At 31.6% G+C, this 12,174-nt stretch overlaps 1 protein-coding gene across 9 annotated transcripts in view; it reads left to right on the plus strand.

The window, feature by feature from the left end:
- Window positions 1–12,174, plus strand: part of TRDN (triadin) — a 370,366-nt gene that overhangs the window by 335,054 nt on the left and 23,138 nt on the right. For all 9 annotated transcript variants that reach the window (XM_082406161.1, XM_082406160.1, XM_082406155.1 and 6 more), the window contains 9 exons: window positions 503–532; window positions 1,960–1,986; window positions 2,371–2,418; window positions 4,143–4,190; window positions 5,442–5,459; window positions 7,484–7,528; window positions 9,276–9,296; window positions 11,086–11,112; window positions 11,855–11,893. In XM_082406161.1, the coding sequence (XP_082262287.1) occupies window positions 503–532; window positions 1,960–1,986; window positions 2,371–2,418; window positions 4,143–4,190; window positions 5,442–5,459; window positions 7,484–7,528; window positions 9,276–9,296; window positions 11,086–11,112; window positions 11,855–11,893 (303 nt within the window). The remainder of the gene's footprint in view (window positions 1–502; window positions 533–1,959; window positions 1,987–2,370; window positions 2,419–4,142; window positions 4,191–5,441; window positions 5,460–7,483; window positions 7,529–9,275; window positions 9,297–11,085; window positions 11,113–11,854; window positions 11,894–12,174) is intronic.

Raw genomic sequence — 12,174 nt, forward strand, 5'->3', positions numbered from 1 at the left:
CCAGTATGGCCTCATTTTACCTTAACTAATCATATCTGCAAATAATCCTATTTCCAAATAAGGTCACATTCTGAGTTATTTTCTATTAGGACTTCAAATATTTTTTTGTGGCACACAATTCAAGCCATAACACAGTCTAAATTTCTGAATAACAATTACATATATTTAAGAAAAACTCTTCCAACTCCTATCATCAAGTCATTTATCTTATGTGGACATTAGGACTATTCTCCACAACAATAATCTTGAGAAAACAGAAAATTCAGGTTGAAATCCATTAGCAGTAGCAATAACTTAGTGACAGACAAGTACATATCATGATTTTAACTACTGTGTGTTCAATAGTCCAGTACTGACAAGCCAGTAGGAAACTAAAATAATTTTTACTAAAATTCTGCTTTTTCAAATTATAGTAAATGAAATAAAATAGTGTCCAAAAATGAATTTGTGCTCTAGTTTATTTTTTCAGATTTAAAAATTTCTCTTTTGTTTTCCCCTTCAGAGTCACAAGTTAAAAAGGAAGCAAAACCAGGTAACAATATTTTTATTCTTAGTTACAGAGCTAATGTTGCTGTTATTTTAGTACTAAAAAAGGCTTACTACCCACCAATGGGGAGTTACACAGGGTCTCCCAGATCCTCATTATTTACCCTACTCCATTGCTCAATATGGTTTCACAGTACTGGATTAGGTAAGAATGGGGATATTCCATAGGCAAAAACATCTAGAATATGGCTTTAAATGAACCTCAGCAGAGACTCCAGGTTTCAGGAGACATTTCCTGGAGTTCTTCAAAGCCTAGTATAGTCATGTTTAATCTGTGGGTTTATTTTTGATAACACACCAGAGTTATAAAATCATGAAATCATAGGCTACTGAGATTTGAAGGGAAAGAGGACAAGAACTTACCAAGCATCTGCTAGAGCTGAGGAATAGCGTAAGATTCCATTTTCATCCCATCACTAGGAGAGACATGCGACATGACAATTATTACCCATATTTCATATCTGTGGAAACAGTTCAATTGTTCAATTGTTCACAGTTCAGAGATTGTCCCAGACTAACAATCATTTTATTAAGAGGCAACATTGATCTAAAATAAGGGCAATCTTTCCAAGTTTACACTGCTATTTAATGTGTAAGTCCTAGTTCTGGTACCAACTAGTTACTCACCTGAGGCAAGTCAACAAAACCCTCAGGCTCTATGGATGCTATTTCTTCGTTATAAAAAATTATGTAGCAGGATTCTTAAATAAAAACAAATTCAAGAATCCAAGTCTAGATGTATATACAATACTATCTTATTCCTTTAATTCTTAGCAGAGCTTACCTGACAACTTGATCATAAGCTTGAGTCTAGTTTTTCATGTAAATAATGTATCTTTTTAATGTATCAAGGCTTAAAAATGCCTAACTACTATCTTATTATTTATTTTCCTGAGTACATTTATTTGCTGCAGATGAGTATGTGTTACCAGATATGAACACTTTGCATTTTACCTCTTTTTTTTTTTTTTTTAATTAATTAATTTATTTATTTATTTTTGGCTGTGTTGGGTCTTCGTTTCTGCGCGAGGGCTTTCTCTAGTTGTGGCAAGCGGGGGCCACTCTTCATCGCGGTGCGCGGGCCTCTCACCATCGCGGCCTCTCTTGTTGCGGAGCACAGGCTCCAGACGTGCAGGCTCAGTAGTTGTGGCTCACGGGCCTAGTTGCTCCGCGGCACGTGGGATCTTCCCAGACCAGGGCTCGAACCCGTGTCCCCTGCATTGGCAGGCAGACTCCCAACTACTGCGCCACCAGGGAAGCCCTCTTTTTTTTTTTTAATCAGAAACCCAATACCATTTAAAACTTCTATTTAGGCCTAGTAATATTTAAAACTTTCATTTATTATTATTAAATACTACAATTTTGCAGGTGATTTAATTGAAATTTTTATAATTATGAATGTTTATTTTCTAGCTTCATCCGAAAAAGCTCAAATACACAGTATGTATCTTAATTTTATCTATAAAGTTGATATAGAGTTTTTACAAAAAACTTAAATATCTTTAATAATATATATTTGCAATCTATGCCTCAGTATTTATACTTTATTACAGGCTATGCTTTGGAAATTATAGGTGCTTAAATGTAAATAAGAATTCTTTGTATATTGTTTTCATGCAACCAAAACCTTTAAGTTTTTTATTTAAACTACATGAAATGAAATGAAAATTAAGGAACAGTTTTTCTCCATGGACACATTTGTAAAAATCTGTCAATTTTTTTCTACTAAACAAAACACTGGACCATGTCACAGAGAAAATACGCCATATGTTAATTTATAAAGCTTCTAAATATCTGAAAAGATTTTCTTTTTGTTATTTTCAGAACAAGACATAGTGAAACCAGAAAAGACTGTTTCTCATGGTAAACCAGGTATTTTGCAGGTGTTACTTGTACAATAGTATCAAATTGTCTCTCAATGTTCTAGTTTTAACAGGATGATGAGCTTAGAGTCAAATCTAAAGTTATTAAGGATGATTCATAGTTCATGCTGAGAACTTGACCTGCCAGATATAACTACATAGCTCGTGATCCTTCCCATCAGAGACTTAGCTTAGCACAAAGACCATCTTTGCCAGCATTCAGATGAATGTTCTCTATATTTCATTTTGTTTTGATCTGTTTGGGGCAAGACATCACTAGAAAACTTGTAATTCAGAATGGCTCATTCAAACATGATCATCTTGAATTCCAAAAATCCCAAGAAAAGGAAATCAATATTTCCTCCTGCTTCCCTTCATCCTTCCTTCTTCCCTTCATCTTCTTATTTCTGGTCCTACATTTTGTAGAAAGTAGAGGTAAGCCAATGGGCTTTGCTCATAAGGAGAAATAGAGAAATTACCAAGACTAGCTTAATAATTAGTTTTTATTTAAGAATAGAAACTTTATTTAAATTTTAATTTAAGCCAATTAAATATGGATTTAAATTTGAGGTTGTGTCAAGCCCCAGTTGTTCTGTAGAATATTGTCCTATATTGTTTCCCTGATGTTGTGAATATAGTTAGGCCAGAATCTTTACAAAGGTAAAAGCATACTTTCTTTAAACGTATCTTAGGAAACTTTTTGCTTATATTTTTAAAATTTTACTTTAGACAATCTGTTTTCAGTGGATTTGAGTCAGTTTGATTTTACTTGTTTACGCTTTAAAGAATATGAGACACCAACAACAGAAACCATAGAAATAAATAAAGCAGAACCAGACTATGGGGAGGTGAGAAAAGCAGTCTGTATTGACATAAGCAAAACTTTAGAAACAACTTTTAGAACCTCCTGATATAATGAATAGTAAACCCTGTTACTTTCTTTTCTGTCCTAAATATCAACCATTTTTGAGGTGAAATACTGAGAGGAGAGAGTTTAGTCTCCGAGTGTATAACAAAGGCATTGCCCTCTAGCCACATCTTTCTTTTATTTCAGTGATCACATTCATACTCTAAATTCTGTTTCCCAGTGAAACTTTCTAATTAGGATATTTGACTAACTGATTCATTCTCACTGCTGAATACTTGAAAAGTTTAATTTTATATAGAATAATTTTACTAATCCCTCTACTTTCACCCAAATCTATTTGACTATGTCTACAAAAGCATACAACACAGAAGACATCCCATAAATGCACCACCTTTGCCCTTCCCCAGCTTTGCAACATAAAAACTTGGGTTCCCAGGCTAATCCTGGGTTCTCAGGGAGGTATCTTGCTCAAGAAAGATAAAAAATTGTTTCTTCCTATTCTCATTCAATAATGAAAAGGAAATACATGTTTTATGTGTACTTCAGTGTAGATAAATACAGTGAAATACAGTGAAGGCAAAGGATAGAGTATACTTTTGTTAGGGGTTAGGGGACCATTTGAATTAGGAAAACTTTTATGGCAAGAAAGCTGCAAAGGACATATGCAGCTGGACAAATTTTTTTTGTGCTCCCATCCGATTTGAATAAAAGATATCACTTGCTGTTTTATTGAGAAAACAGCTAAGTTTGTCTCAGTATTGGTGTTATTTCAAAGAAAATACAAAATATCAAGGTTGAAATGTGTCACTGTTTTGTACTGATACATTTAAAATTTCCACTTGTGTTAATATTTTTTCTTATCACAGATGAAAAAGTTGTCAAGCAGGCAAAAGCTATCACAATAGAAAAAACAGGTAAATGAGCTATTTTAGATTTTTCTTCTATGTATCAGTTTTATGTTATGTTGGCACACACCCACACGTGCACAAACACAGACACACACCTTTACTGAAGTATGTGCGCTCTTAGTGCCATAAATTCTAAGATTCTTGATTCTTGTAAATAACTAAAAGTTATACTCAATAAAAATTAACAGTGGAAAACTAGAGTGACATACTTTATTTTTTTAAAGTATGATTGACCTAAGCTTACAGATAATTCACAAGGAAATTTATGTCATGCATTGATTATCATGTACTATTTTTAGGTGTTTAATCTCATTTTCAAAACACATTTCCTCAAATTTTAAAATCACAGAAATCTGAAACTGTCTGCTGTTCATGTATTAGATGGAATAATTTCCATTCATGAGAGCTCTGCAGAGACTTATATGACTGTGTAACTTTTTAAAATCTGCCTTGAAGAATGATCAATAGAACATATAATATCAAAGCAAAAATATCAAACCATCATTTCATGTGAGAAAAAAAAGGAGTGTACACACTCTTGAAATTCTGAAGTTCTTTCCTAAAAGGATGAACAAAATTAAGTCTCCATCTCAACTGACATCTTGAAACACTGTATCTCCTCCATTTGATCCCAAGATGGAAATCCTACCTACCTCCGCCATGAATGGAGTCCCATTTCTTACTAAAAATCATTCCAAAGGAAAAGGCCTGTGAAGTAATTTCTTTCTTTTAACTGAGATAATCATGATAGTTGGGATTTGAATACAGTTCTCAGAGGAAAATATAATAGATTTCAGGAGATAACTAATTATTTATAGAAATTATAGACTATATTTCATGAGTAAGAAACCCTATTTTCACATTACCCCATACAACCATTGTACTCTATTCCAGTCATTGCCTAAGCTCATAATTTTAGTTAACATTCCTCTAATTTGCACCCTAAAGTGTTAAGCATCTCACTTAGTTATATGGGTATTTGGAGATTATGAAGAAACTAGCCCAATGTATTTGTGTCCCAAATATATATTGTTTCAAATTTTACATAAAATTTTGTGCATCTTAGTTTTTCAATAAGCAGTGTGTTTAATGTATTTGCTGACAGTGAAAAAATAGTGTTCAGAGAGAATGGATTAAGCTTAAGATAAGATGAGAACTTAAAATGAAGAAGGAATAAATACAAATGCTAAAGAGTTATTTTTTTTTTCCATGGTTTGTATTCATCATATGTCATTTGCTTTCTTTCATTCTCCACAGTCAAACCCAAACCAACAAGTAAGAGACGAAAATAAAATCTGGAAAGTATCGCTTGGCCATTTTAACTTTAACAATTTGCTCGGGTTTTTTTCCCAATTGTTATTTTTAGCATTGCTCAAGGCTAAAGTACCTCTATAGGTGATAAATGAACGTTATTGCTACAGCTTTGATTTAACATCTTTATCTTTCACTACTAATTAATAATTCAGTATAATTATACAGAAGAAATCTTTGGAAGTTGTATCACTATTAATACTAAAAGAGTGAGTCCATACAGGCTATAAAATAACACTAAGAAGTTAGGGTAAATGGGCAATCTTTTAAACATACATAATGAATAACAAAGGAAAATGAAATGATATACAATTTTTGGTGTTATGAACCACATACTGTTTTTAATTTGTTTCCTATAAGCAGCATTAATTATATGGTAGGTAGTTTTGGGTATTAATGTTATTCATAATTTTATGAATTATAAACGTTTTGCCATTTGTTTATTAAAATCATGGAATTTTCTCATGAGTATAGATTTTAAAGATTGTCCATTTTATTGTTCAGGAGTCATACAGATGTTACCGGTGTAGAGAGTTTAAAAGGTGACTATTGGGCTCAGAAAAGTGTGAATATTTGCCCATTGTCACAGGTAGTAAATATGTCCAAAACTGTGTCAAAATTGTGATATTGGTTCATACATATATTTGTGAAACAGAGGCTTGGGTGAAGATATGAGTGGCTTTTGTCAAATAGTCTCTGGTTCATGTATGAAAAATGAATTGACAAGGTCCAAAGATGAATTTGGTGAGACCAGTTAGGAGGTCATATTAGTGATTCAGGAGATATGGCAAAATATATGGAGCCTAAAAAGAACATAGTCACCTCTCAGAACCTATTGCATGTATTTTGAATATATATTTTATATTATTTTTACTTTAATTTATTATACTTTTGCAGTGTTATTATGACAGTTTAATAATTTGAATATTGGCTTCTTTTATTGTGCATGCTTATTTAACACTAAAATTTATACAACTTAAGTTCATGGAAGTTCATTCTTGAATGCTATCAATCCCTAATTTACAAATATCCAATTAAATTTTATGACAACATAGATCCCACATCTCCCCACTTACTTCATTGTTGGTGCAAGATGATGGGGAGGAAATAGTAGTGCTTTCAGAGAATCTCCAAATTCAGGATGAGGGAAGGAAAGGATAGGTAAACCAGAACAGTTCAGGAGGACTAAACCTGGAAGTGATTAGAAAGAACTAACACTTGGCAGTGATCTGCTGTATTTCCAAATATTCTCAACTCCATTCAAAATATCCTACCCTACATAGCTTTATTTGAAATTCCACTTTTGGTGAAAGAGAGAGATCTAAAATTTACTTTAATTCAAATATTTTTCAAAGGGCTGAGAAGAACATCAATTCCACATTTTGATTACAGTTGTCATGTCCTAGATTTACTTGAGATTCATCTGTGAGAGTTCTAACTGAACCTAAAAAGAGAGGGTGTTCCAGAAAAATGAAAATACAAAGTGTTGCACTTTCTGGAATAAGGCAAGTCTAGGTTACATTTTCAACAAGAAACTAATGACTAGCACCAAATTGCTTCTGACCAGCACCAAATTGCTTCTGATGTGGCAAGAAAGGAAGTAGGAGTCAGAGAGGTAAAAAGGGAGCTTGTAAAATGCCAGAGGCAAATGTATTCTGGTTTGAAATATCCTCAAAGAATGATTCAACCTTCAGCAAAGAAAGAAAAATCCTCTTATTATTATTCTCCTTTTTGTCATATTCTATTTTCTTCTTATACCACATGGCCCTAAGAGGGCTAGCGCCTTTGAAGTATCTTACAGGATGTCCTGAGAATGAACCTGACCTTGTTTATGATGTGTTTCTATGGCAATATGCTTTCTGTGTTCCAAGTTACATGCAAATGACTTTGGAGGCATGCTGAGGATCACCTGCAAATATGTAAATACTAAATCGCTTGCTATGCAAACAACCTACAGAGTGTCAGTTAATTTTGATTTCTCTCTCTAGAAAAAGCTGAACATCAAGAAAAAGAATCTCCATCTATAAAAACAGGTGTTTTTGCCTTTCTGGTTTATATTCTGTCCTAATTCACTATTTTTATTAAATTTGAAAATTAAAGCAAAACATATAAGTACCTTTCATTTTATTTCCTGGTAATTTTTAGTCTTGTGGTTTTGTGGTAGAATCTAGTTTATCTGATATAAGGGCTGTGGTAGTGCTGGTAAACATTTTGCTAGATATTATAACCAATATATATGGATTGCTAAACATTCTATTATAATACAGCAGTATTAACAAAATAGTATTTGCCTTCACGGTTCATAAGACCCTTCCAAAATATTCAGTATTTCACTGATGTCAATATTAATATCATTTATCATACTGGTAATGTTGATTCACTGTTGATATACTGTAAAATATCCTATCAAATTGCACATATAACATTTCACTGAAAACTAATCATGAATTTCAACTTGGTTTAATTGCTTAAAATAGAAGTTATCCCATTCTATAATAGCTTAATACTTTTAAAACTATTATTCAATTTTAGAAATATATAATACTTGGCATGGTTCAACACTAAGGCATATAGGAGGCTAACTGTAAAAATATCCCTCCCTCTCCTCTTTTTTCCTATTCTACCAGTTCCCATTCCCAAAATATCCAAAAATGTCTGATAGGTAATCATTGTTATTTTTTAATGTCTTCTTCTAGCAGTATATATAAAAGACATATACACATACGTATATACAAATTATATATATATATTCCCACTTTTTTTACACAAATCATGACATACTATAAATAGCTTTGTCCCTAGGTTTTTCTATTTAAGAATGTATTTTTGAAGATTTTTTTATATCAGTACATAAAGCATTTCTTCATTAATAGTATTCTATTGTACAGTTGTATACAGTTTACTTAACAAGTCTCTGATTGACCTGTGTTTAAGTTATCTAACAAGCTTTCTTTAATGATATACAATAATAAATATACCTACCTGTCTAGTTTTGTAAATTTATCTTTGGGGTAAAATTAGTAAATTTTTTTAGTGCAATGATATATTCAATGTAATTTTTATAGACATCCCTAATTGTTCTTTGAAAAATTATATTAATTTGTATTCCCACCGTTAATGAATTAGTTAGTTGACCTAATTTTGGATGATTCAAATTCTTCGCAATCATGATGAAATGTTGTCTAGTTTTTTTATGAATAGATATTTACGTGTAAAACTGCATAACTAGTGCTTTTAGTTAATAATTTCAGAAGACAAGGTATTCTGGAGAAAGGAATCATGTATTTAGATAGTATAGCTTTGTGTTTTTCACCCACCATTCACTTATCTTTCCTGAGATTTTATAAAGTCAGCTTCTTTATTCAAAATACTGTATTGGAAGAGTTTAAATAGTTAATATTAATTAATATTAATATGTATTCTGAAAAGACAATGGCAGAATATACCTTTTATGCCATTCAGAAACAGTAAGGAGTTCAGATTATCCTGAGCATTCATTTTTCATCAAATGAAATATGAGGCTTTACAGGGATAAGAAGAGACCAAGAAGACCCTATACTTTCAAGCTTTACAACTTCTTTGAGGAATTCATTGGAATATGACTTAAAAATTACTCAAAATGCATTGCCTACTGCTCATTTTAATATAAGTTTAGCCTTTTCCTATTTTAACTCAAACAAACAGAATTAGGAAATATAAAGGGCTGATATTTTACCTATAGCTAGAAAATGATCACTGACTTTTTCTTTTATTTTCTTTCTTTTCTTCTTTACTTTTTAGACAAACCAAAACCAACTCCAAGTAAGTGTACCATTCTAAAATTTTAAGAATTTGCTATTTAATTAATTTTAATTTTATAGTTTCTTTAAATTGTACATGCAGTAAAAATTAGTATGGTATTTCATTAATGCAATAGATATTACACCATTACCTATATAAATGATTCTTACTGACAAAGAATATTTGTGTGTATTGTATTCATTAATCCTTGAACATGTATTTATTGAGTGCCTGTTAGATACATTACTCTACACCAGGGTATGTGAAGAAATGCCTAAAATGACTTGTGTTGTCATTATCTGTGTAATTAACACAGTTACCATAACTAATGCCTGTGCAAAAAAAAAAAAAAAATGGTGGTTGCATCTCTCTTTTATGTACTTTCAGTTTTTTGTTAGGGTGTATTGAGTAAACACAGTGTGGAGATTCCTCTTATAGTCACTGCTGGGTTAAAAAAAAAGTTCAGAACACAGAATACCTGTCTTCAATTATTTAATCTTAACACATTAGCTTTTTATTTTCATATTTTTTCAAAAGCTGAAGGTGAGTTGTTTTAGTATTTCAGAATCACTGTTTTATTGTGGCATTTCAAACGGTAGTAAGAATGCAACAATTTATGAAATTTTTGAAAATTTATGAAATCTTATGCAATTTCATAAAAATGAAATTGTTTATTTAGTACTATTAAATTACGACCCAGACATTATCCTGGGGGGAAATATTTGCGTATCAATCAAGAGTGTATCTAGAAGTTGTGCCTAAAGTTTTTAAATGCCGAGGACTAACCTGTTTCCTTAAGAGTGTTACGACAGATTTCTTAGAAATGCATCTACGATTTTCTTCTGAATGGATTAGATGCCAGCGTTAAACATTAAATGTTGCCTTTGGGTTGGCAAAAATCTCTAGTATATTTAGTTTGTGTAACTGCTACTAATATGAAGGGTATTACAAAAATTAAGGGCTGAAAGTCAAAACTAGAATACTAATATGAAATATCAGCATAATTATTGGCAAATACTGTTTAGTTTATGAAACATTATTTTACATCTTCATTCTTATAAAATGTTTTAACTAGTTTTCCTTGAACTTTGAAAATAGCTTCCAAAAAAGTTATATTAGACTGATAATTAAATGTATCCGTTTTATAGAAAATATTATCATTTGAACTGATTTGTGAGAAAAGATATATTTTTTAAAGCCTGCCATGTTATATTTTTAAAAATAATTGTTCTATGAATTTACTAAAAGAGCAAAATGAAGGGTTGGTTCTACATTATCATAGGCTAAGGCAAATAACATTTTTATGTTTTGTCTCACTACTCTGACTGTAGTCATCATGAGTTGAGTTTACTTTTGTGATATTTTAAAATCTCATCTCTCAACACCACCCATTGCACTCAGTACAACATCTTATACATGAAGTTGCTTTATAAATATTTAATAAATGAATGCATGCATGCACATGTGCAGATCGTGTTAAAAATTTATGTAATGGAGATTTATAATTGTAATTGAGAAAACCACCCAAAGAACTTCAGATTGATTCTTTCTACCATATATGAATCGACTGTTTAAGATTAATTTGTAGAGTGGTTCTATTTCCAGAATAGATTCCAGTTACAGTTTTCAGAAATATTAGTTACCAGTATGTCTCTTTGCCATTTTGAGTATGTGTCTGTTGTCATTATTATTGGAATTTAATAGGAAATACATGCAGATGAAGTTCAATTGTCTGCTACTGAAAAGCAAAACTATTCTTTCCTTTTATTTTTCTTCCTTTGTTCTATTTTTTTTTTTTTTTTTTCTAAAGAGGAAACATCAGAAGTAACAGCATCAGGTAAATATTTACTTTCCCAGAGGAGGTAACAGAGATTTGTGGGAACAGTATTTAAATTTGAGTCTCTGTCTAGCTGTATAACATTTGGGAAAATACCTTAACAGCTCAGATTCCCAGTTTCCTCATCTATTAGACCAGGCATAATGACTTCCCAAAAGACTTGTTATAAGTATTAAATGAAATAGCATATATAACGTTCTCACTACATACTTGGTTGTCTTCATTAAATATTGGTTTCCTTCTTAAACTTGTCTGATAAATATAGTTGAAGAAAAGCATCAATCAACCAAAACTCTGTTTTAAAAAGCATGTGTCCACATTGTGCCCGGAGATATGTTGTGACTCTTACATTTTTTTTACTCAGCAGTTTATTTACTGAGCATCCATAGCACTGATCAAATTCTCATTTCCTACAGATAACAATAAAAAATTTAGATTTTTTTCTGTTACTCATTTAAACTTATTAATAAATGCATGGCTTCCTCTAGCTTTACTTCAAAGCATGTAAAAAACAAAAACAAAAGGAGGGGGCTCTGCCTTACAAAGCCAAGTAACCAAGGGTAACAAAAATACATATGTTTTCACACATGGGAGGGAGACTTTTTCTTCACATCTTGAAAAAGTAGAGCCTTGACCCCCTTTCACTTATGGGATTAAATTTCAACTCCAAATATTTACTCCAAGATTGAGTAAGAAAATTATGGTTTTTAAACCAATGGTTTCTTGTTATTTTACCCCCTAGTGAAGAAGAAAATTGAAAAATCTGAAAAGGAAAGTAAAGGTAAAGACATCTTAAGACATGTATATCAAATTAGTGATAAAAACACAGGAATTCAAAAATATGTAATTACACAAATTATACTACTTAAAAACAATTCATGAAAATATGGACACTGATTTTAAAGCATGTGTCAGAACTGCAGCTCATTTTGGGGTTACCCATGCAATGGGTGTATGTATTGCATTATTATTAGATATCTAAAGGGAACAGGAATTTAGATCTCAAAGCAAACTCCACCTATTATTGCTAAATTAGCACCATAAAGTTCTTTTCATATAACT

The sequence above is a fragment of the Balaenoptera borealis genome (genome assembly GCF_965194805.1).
Source record: "Balaenoptera borealis genome assembly, chromosome: 9".
In the NCBI taxonomy this organism is placed as follows: domain Eukaryota; kingdom Metazoa; phylum Chordata; class Mammalia; order Artiodactyla; family Balaenopteridae; genus Balaenoptera; species Balaenoptera borealis.